General features: G+C 37.8%; 1 protein-coding gene across 5 annotated transcripts; it reads left to right on the top strand.

The window, feature by feature from the left end:
- Positions 1-666: 666 nt before the first annotated feature.
- On the top strand, positions 667-7544 carry LOC107832091 (kinesin-like protein KIN-7E). 5 transcript variants are annotated; one of them, XM_075218182.1, is made up of 15 exons: positions 667-856; positions 1311-1408; positions 1909-2254; positions 2513-2602; positions 2699-2799; positions 2933-3046; positions 3120-3201; positions 3305-3372; positions 3474-3539; positions 3625-3749; positions 4122-4449; positions 4932-5036; positions 5115-5975; positions 6449-6756; positions 7011-7508. In XM_075218182.1, exons 3-15 carry the CDS (start codon positions 2032-2034, stop codon positions 7327-7329), a joined length of 2790 nt encoding a protein of 929 aa, XP_075074283.1. In that variant the 5' UTR covers positions 667-856; positions 1311-1408; positions 1909-2031; the 3' UTR covers positions 7330-7508. The 5 variants fall into 5 exon arrangements, with proteins under 5 accessions (XP_075074283.1, XP_075074281.1, XP_075074282.1 ...); XM_075218180.1 differs by having other exon boundaries at positions 688-856; positions 1314-1408; XM_075218181.1 differs by having other exon boundaries at positions 689-856; positions 1314-1408; positions 1906-2254.
- Positions 7545-8474: the final 930 nt, after the last annotated feature.

Below are 8474 nucleotides of genomic sequence, written 5' to 3' on the forward strand. Positions count from 1 at the left end.
AACAATTTTTTATTTGATTATGATTTTAATATCATCTGAATATTAGGTGTAAAAAACTTTGACTTATAGTGTTTGGAATCTATTTTTCACCTTTAGTGTTTGTGATCTATATATATCTAGATATTTTATATATACCGAAAAATTAGAAGTATATGATTTGATTCTTATCGAATTCCGTCATTCTTTTCGCGCTGAAGATAAGAATCATAATAGTAATAGGAGTATGATTCTAATTTCTAAGTATCGTGCGCTACTTGACAAAAGTCATGCTAATTTTGACAAATGTTTTGTCCTAATAAAATACTAATAAAACGTGAAACTAAATAAAAAGAGGTCCCCAATTAATTAAAGTTCTGTTTGGTAGGAGAAGACCGAATGAGGGAAATAATAAATTAAACAGAACAAAAATAAGATCTCAAAATGGTCCCTAAACTAAACAAACAATGTTTTATAGTTTCCTTAATCTCACAGTTTCTTTCACTCGAGCCGTTTAGTGGTCCGCCACTGAAAAGTGACACGTGTCACATAACTATACGATGAAAATCACACTTTCTTCTCGTTGTAATTAAGCATCGTATTTATGCACCGATATTCCAGAGCCACGTGGTCACGTGGTTCATATCCAGTAACTCTTTTTTGAGAAAACAGAGAAAGGGTAAATTTGTCATTGCACTTAATCCTCACCGTCACACGAAAAAAAGACGTTGACGCTCTCTCCGATCCATAAAACTGCTCCCATATCTGATTTTTTGCAGTTCCCAGAAGTGTAAATTGTGTGTAACTGCGTGTTTCAGTGTGTGTGTGTGTGTTTTATTTTCTGTGTAATTGTTGTTTGATGGAGAATTTAACAATGGAGGTAAGATTTCGTTAATTACTATTCTATCTGAAAGTTTTATGGTTGCTTTTGTTGGTTCATCTTTTTTTCCTTCTCTTTTGTATTCAATAATATTGACTTTATTCGACGCGTAAAGCTTCATCTTCATACACTGAGAACGATGCTTCAGTATTCTGGTAGCATCAAATTCACATTCTGTTTCTTATAATCACTTGAAGAAAAAGGAATTTTAATTTTTCAAGCTCCTTTAAAAAAAAAGTTTATTTGCACGCTTTGCTGAATATCGAATTACGTGGATCTTGTTATTTTAATATTTTTCTACCGTTGAAATCTTATTAAGAACAAGGTTATAGTTATCAATCTGAATAAACCGATCTTTTTACCGTTAGAATCTTACAGTTTTTATTGTGATAATAATTTAATACGTATCTCGGATTGTTCAACGTTATATTTTATTTATTTATTTAAATCTCAGCAGAGGAATTGAAGCTGAAGCAGAGAACATTGTGACCGTTAAATCGCAACATTAACAATATCTCAGGTTGCTACTTTTCAGTTGATACGGCAGAGGAGGTGAATAGTGAACCTTTTCTTTTCAATGTGATTTTTTTTTTTTATATCAACAATTGTATACAAAATTATGTTGTTTAGATACTTTTATTTTAATGAAAAAAAGATACTATTTGTATTTTATTTAGGTTTTGGGGTCCACCATTGCTGAAAGTTCCAAGCTTCAGAGCTACTGTGGAAATTACTTAGAATAGTACTGAGACTTGGTCTTGAAGCATACTTGGGTCCCAATATTGGTCCCTGTTAAGCAAAGTAATGTGGATTGAGTCATGGCGCTTTTCATGGAATTTTAGGTCTTGAAAATACTTGGTATTAAGGGTTTTAAGCAAAGTGCTTAATCACAACTAACCCATGAATCAACCTACCTAATCGTGTGGTGTTAATTGTTTTAAATTCTTTTTACAATTAGTTCCCTGGGGTCAATAGCTACTGTGTTATTTTAGCAATCACAACCACCATGTCTCAAACATTCTAACTGTCTTTCCTTTTTCTGTTGGCAGCAGGGTTTATGAGACAGTGAGACGTTTTGGCATCTTTTTACCTTTCGCTCTGAAACTTCGAATCATGGGTCTATTGTTGGCTATGTGATCGGGGCCTCTACAAGAGAAGAGGGGGGAAATTTTGGGATGGGAGCTATTGGTGGGGAAGAGTTGAAGAAGTGGGAGAAAATGCAAGGGGCTGCATTGGGCGGTGAAGAGAAGATCCTGGTATTGGTAAGGTTGAGGCCTCTAAGTGAAAAGGAAATTGTGAGGAGTGAAGTTTCAGATTGGGAGTGTATCAATGAGACCACCATTTTGTACAGGAACAGTCTCCAGGAACGGTCTGGATTGCCTACTGCTTATACCTTTGGTAAGAAGTTCCCCGTTTCAGCCTTTGCATTTTGAACTGATCTTTTTAGATTTGGAAATAATTAGTGAGAGGTATGTTGAGGTTTAGATCTGGATATTTTAGCTTGCAAACTGCTCTGAGATCACATCCTTGGTTGGCCGTTCTACTCTGTAGAACCATATACATTTACTGGGATAAATTTCAGTTTTAGCTTAATACCATTTAAAAATGATTTACTGATACTACACGTATCTTCTTGCTCTTCTCTTCTGAGATTAGATAGGGTATATAGGGGTGATTGCTCAACAAGGGAAGTGTATGAGGGAGGAACGAAGGACATTGCTCTTTCTGTTGTCAGTGGAATCAACTGTGAGTGTTCCAATCATATGCCTTCCACATTTTGTTGTAGATTCCTATCATTTGAAAGAGAACTCATTAATACGACTACCTAAACATATTATGCAGCAACTATCTTTGCGTATGGGCAAACAAGCAGTGGAAAGACATACACAATGAATGGAATTACAGAGTTTACAGTGACAGACATATATGATTATATGCAAAGGGTAATTTAATGTTTATCTGTTTGCTCCCTATAGCATCACATCATATTCTAACTTGTGGATGAGAAATTTTATCTGATCCTCTTTTGGTTTTCCTTTATTTGTTGCAAACATGATTTTTCCTTCACTTGTCCAGCACGAGGAAAGAGCTTTTGTTTTGAAGTTTTCTGCAATGGAGATCTACAATGAAGTTGTTCGAGACCTCCTCGGCTCAGATAGTACTCCACTAAGGCTGCTTGATGATCCTGAGGTGAGTTTCTGTTTCTTTGTTTTAACTTTTAACAGGGAGTAGATGAAGTTTTCTAATGGTTCGAGTTCTGCAGAAAGGGACCATTATTGAGAAACTGACAGAAGAAACTTTAAGGGACTGGGACCATCTGAAAGAGCTCTTGTCCATCTGTGAAGGTAGTGTAAATCTCCAACTCTATGCTTTAGACTTTATCATAGTAACAATTAGCACCTATAGATGTTTTAACCAGAAGTTACAAGTTTTGTGGCCTTTCTGCAGCTCAAAGACAAATTGGGGAGACTTATCTTAATGAAAATAGCTCCAGGTCTCATCAAATTCTTAGACTGGTATTCCCTTCTTGTCTTTTTTTGATAAAGTTGGTATTACCATGTTTATCCTGGAATAAGGACACGTGTCTCCTTATACTTTTTCTTGGTTCTTTCTTCAGACAATTGAAAGTTCAGCTCGTGAGTTTATAGGGAAGGACAACAAAACAACTCTTTCTGCTAGTGTGGTATGCATCAAAATTACTATTTTTTCTACATTCTTGACATGGACGCATGAATTGCTGATGGCGAACTTATGATTTTCGAATGCAGAATTTTGTTGATCTGGCAGGAAGTGAACGTGCATCTCAGGCGTTGTCAGTTGGGCAGAGATTGAAAGAAGGCTGTCATATTAATCGTAGTTTGTTGACTTTGGGAACTGTTATCCGCAAGCTAAGGTTGATTGCTTGGTTTTTCTAATCTGAATCTGCTGCACTAAACTACATGTGTGTATGAATAATAAACATGTGACTCACTTTTGCTGTCCACATTCAAAGTTGGGGATTTTTTTTTTGGTCTCTCAGATTAGTGAAGATTTTTATGCTATTGAATACTGTTTGCTACCTGAAATGTGTATGTTCAACAGTACATGAGATGAACCTTACTTTTTCAAAACAGTTCATGAAATGACCTTTACTGCATTATCAGTGATGGGTTCATTTTTTCCATCACTTTTTCGCTGTTTATACATGCAAGATTTGTGCATTTAATTCATCCCTGAGTTCTCTGCTACATTTACTTGTGCATGTAACGGCTTTCCTCAATTGCAGCAAGGGAAGACAAGGGCATGTAAATTACAGAGATTCTAAGCTAACTCGTATTCTTCAACCTGCTTTGGGAGGCAATGCAAGGACTGCCATAATCTGCACCTTGAGCCCTGCACGAAGCCATGTAGAACAATCTAGGAATACACTTCTATTTGCCTGTTGTGCCAAAGAAGTGTCCACTAATGCACAAGTCAATGTAGTCATGTCTGACAAGGCATTGGTGAAGCATTTGCAGAAAGAGTTGGCTAGATTAGAGAGTGAATTAAAAACTCCTACAACTACTTGTGATCATGTGTCATTGCTGAGAAAGAAAGACCAGCAGATTGAAAAGGTGAATGTTCTTTCCTATTGTTGCTCTTGTGCTTATGGTTGTGTTCTGAAAATTTCAGCTAGCAGATTTTGGATTGGTCACCTCTAGCCTTTGAATTGAATCTGGCAGACCAATAGTTAATCTACTTCCTGTTCATACCAAGACTTTCATCTAACTGCTGATTTCAGTTATTCTTCACTCAGTAATTTTGCATGTGATTGGAATCAAAGCATCCTTGCTTTCATGTTACAGCAAAAGTCCCCACTCATGCCAAGGCTTTCATCTAACGGCTGATTTCACTTATTCTTCATTCAGTTATCTTCCATGTAATCGGAATCAAAGCATCTTTGTTTCTTGTTACAGCAAAAGTTCCCGAGTGTTTATTGAAGTGTTTTTATTGCCAAATTCTTTCAATCTGAAAAATTGTTATTGAAGTGGAGTTCAATTAGATGTGACCACACTTTGTAGAATGTTCACATATTTTATCTGGTTAAAATCTGCAGTTAGAGAAAGAAGTGAGGGAACTAACTAAGCAACGTGATCTTGCTCAATCGCGAGTTGAGGATCTGCTGAGGACGATTAAAAGTGATAAAACCTCCAGCCAGAAGGTTTGTATTAAGTTACATGATTGAACTACCCATTAGAGATGTTCCTTTATCTGTTGCTTATTTTTTGCAAATTTTCAGGGCGTGTCGAGTCTACCTTCTAAATCGGTGGAAGGTAACATGTACGAAGGTGAAAGCTCTGTGTCTTGCTCATCAGCCATAGAGGAGTCCTACATCAGGGACAATGAAAGTGATGCTACATCCTGTGCTGTGCCTGCTGCTGATCAACATCAGAGGGGCAAAGAATCTGCAAATGTGACAGGAGAAGATTCTGATGACCTTTGCAAGGAAGTGCGATGTATTGAGATGGATGAATCTAGTGAAAATAGAAATTTTGAATCCATCAGCTTGTCAAACACAGCGTATGGAGAAAGAATGTCAATGCCTCCTGCTTCCAGTATCAGACATTCTGACATCCGGCAGTCATCACCAATGTTACTTGAACAAACAAATAGCACCAGCGATCGTTCTCTTCATGCAGCCTGGGAGCAGAAAATGCAAGATATCCAGAATACAATCAGTTCTCTTGTCAGACCTTTCCCTGATGATTCATCTTCACCTGCCCTTTCGACAAGTATATCCGGTTCAAGAAGCCAGAAATTAACAAGAAGCAGGAGCTGTAGAGCTAATTTTATGGTGGGATCACTTCCACCCGATTTTGAGACAGTTGAAGATAGCGAGACCACCCCGCCTAATGTGCTAGAGAAGGATTTTCCTGGAAGACCTGAAAGTTTCCAGCGGAAGCACTGGAAACTTCCTCTATTGATTTATGGAGCAAATAGACCTAAATTATCCAGAAACAATTCACAGTCTTCAATTGGTAGTGCTTTTATAGATGGGAGTAATGCTCCTGGAGATGAGGATATCCCAAGTGTTGACAATTTTGTGGCAGGTTTGAAGGAGATGGCAAAGCTTGAATATGATAATCAGCTTCATGATCAGGTCTGAACTATCTTGGTTCCAGCCATATGTTCTTTCAGAGTTGCTTGCTCTTTTCTTGTGTTTATTATATGTATGGAATTACTGGTAGATATCACAGTATTTGGTTTCAGTGCATCATTTTACTTTGGTCAATTTGATGATAGATATTGCTTGCATGATCAGTTCCTGCTCTTTGATCTGTGCTTGCTTTCTTTTATTATGGGGTAACTGCTAGCCAATGCAAAAATAACTATTCAGATTGAATTATGTATGCATATAGAGAAACAAAACTTAGATTTTCGTGTAATTCTAGTTTAAGCAGTTTTGGAATTTTTTGTTTGGTAGGCATTAAATTTATAACTTGACGTACTTGATGTATATTATGCATTTTTCTCATGTTTATTCTCCAGGGAATGTACTTGCTTACATGACTTGGAAAAACTGTTACTTATCCCAAACTTTATCCTCATTACATGTATTAATATCTATGTTAGGCTCAAGAGGCTGGAAAGTCAAAAAGGAGTGTCAAAAGTGTAGGAGTGGACCCAATGCTGGACTCATCAGAGGCTCCTTCAGATTGGCCTCTTGAATTTGGAAGGCTACAGAAAATGATCATTGAACTATGGCAAACTTGCCATATTTCATTGATCCATAGGACATACTTCTTTCTGCTGTTTAAAGGTGACCCGATGGATTCTATCTACATGGAGGTAGAAGTAAGAAGACTTTCCTTCCTCAAGGAAATACTTTCGAGCGGAAATTCTGCTGTGCAAGGAGGTCAGACAATCACGCTTGCGTCAAGGTATACAGTGTACACAATAGTCTTCTGTATTACCCTAACTCCCTCCCAATTTTTGGTGTGTGTGTGCATGCGTGTGTGTACAGTTTACACAATAGTCTTCTGTATTAATGCCACGTTTGTAACTTATATGTTTGGAAAAAAGATGATGCCACTGTAATGTTTTAGAACCATATAGACTGAACATGTCAATCTTGTAACTACCATCTCTGCATCATCTGCTAATATGATTCGATTATTATTGTTGATTTTAACAGCCTTAAAGCTCTTAGACGCGAAAGAGATATGCTTAGTAGGCTGATATATAAAAGAATTCCGGGAACTGAAAGAAACGAAATATACCAGAAATGGGGCATAAACTTGAATTCCAAGAGGAGGAGACACCAACTGGTTCATCATCTGTGGAGTGACACAGATTTGAATCGTGTGATAGAGAGTGCTGCGGTTGTTGCAAAGCTAATTGGGTTCTCTGATCAGGGGCCGGCTCTCAAGGAGATGTTTGGGCTTACCATTACACCTCCGCGGAAGAGCAGGAGATCTTTTGGCTGGAAGAATAGTATGGCATCCCTTATCTGAGCTTGTGAAAGTTCAGCTAGGAAAAGATATAGGTGAAATTAGCATAGTCTCATTATGAATTAGTTGGATTCAATATATGTTTTCAGTTCACTAGTTAGAATTATATGGTTTCCTTTTAGTTTGTCTAGGATTCTGTAATACAACTCTGGATTCACTTATTACTTTTTGCTTCATATTGATAACAGATTAATGTCACGTCCTTAGTTGTTAACTAAGTACACGTGCGACACTTGACAACTCGCTCACGATCTTGCACAACTTGTTCACGTTCTTGCTATGTCAAGTCAGTCTTACTACACTCAAGATCGCTAAGAGAATGGAAGAAAGAACACAAGAGAATTGTTAAAGGAAGTTTTGTACTAGAGAGAACTTGAATTGTTTTCTTGGTGAATTACAAATGAATGACTCCCTTTATATACTAGTCTCTTAGAGGCTAGTGTATAAATATTAATTACTACACAAGTCCTTGATATTTACAAGATAAGGGTTTTTTCTAGAATTCTCTACAAGCCTAGAAGATTCCAAGGACTTTCCTAGCAAATCCATAAGGATCTAGGTTCTTCCTAGGGAAATGTCCATACCTCTTTAGAACCTTCTCACAAATGCTAGCCTTCTTCTTATGTAAGCTTCCACATGGCATTAATATATGCCAAATGGCGCATATGTGGCATGATGACATGGCGGGTCATCACTCTCCCCCACCCAATATTGCGATGACTGCAGCGCAATGCTGTTGCATAAACTCTCGGATCTTATCTTTGAATTGCCACAAGTCTTCATATCGTTCCCACGTGGCCTCCTCCGGTGATTGCCCTTTCCAATGGACGAGGAACATAACGGTGGCTTTTTGCCCTTGTTTTTGCCTGACCTGGTAATCTATGATAGCCTCAATCTCCCGATCATGTGAGGCGGTGATAGTCATTGGCGTCCGACTTGATTGGCCCCTACTCGGATCATCCTTATCTTCGTGATATGGCTTAAGCATGCTGGCATGGAAGACAGGGTAGATCTTAAGATACGATGGCATGTCAAGCTTGTATGAGATCTTGCCTACCTTGGCGACGATCTTAAATGGCCCCTCATACTTGCGAATCAGATTCTGATGCATGCCCCGTAGTGCCTTGAACTGTCTTAGGTTAAACTTC

This window comes from Nicotiana tabacum, chromosome 7 (assembly GCF_000715075.1).
Source record: "Nicotiana tabacum cultivar K326 chromosome 7, ASM71507v2, whole genome shotgun sequence".
In the NCBI taxonomy this organism is placed as follows: domain Eukaryota; kingdom Viridiplantae; phylum Streptophyta; class Magnoliopsida; order Solanales; family Solanaceae; genus Nicotiana; species Nicotiana tabacum.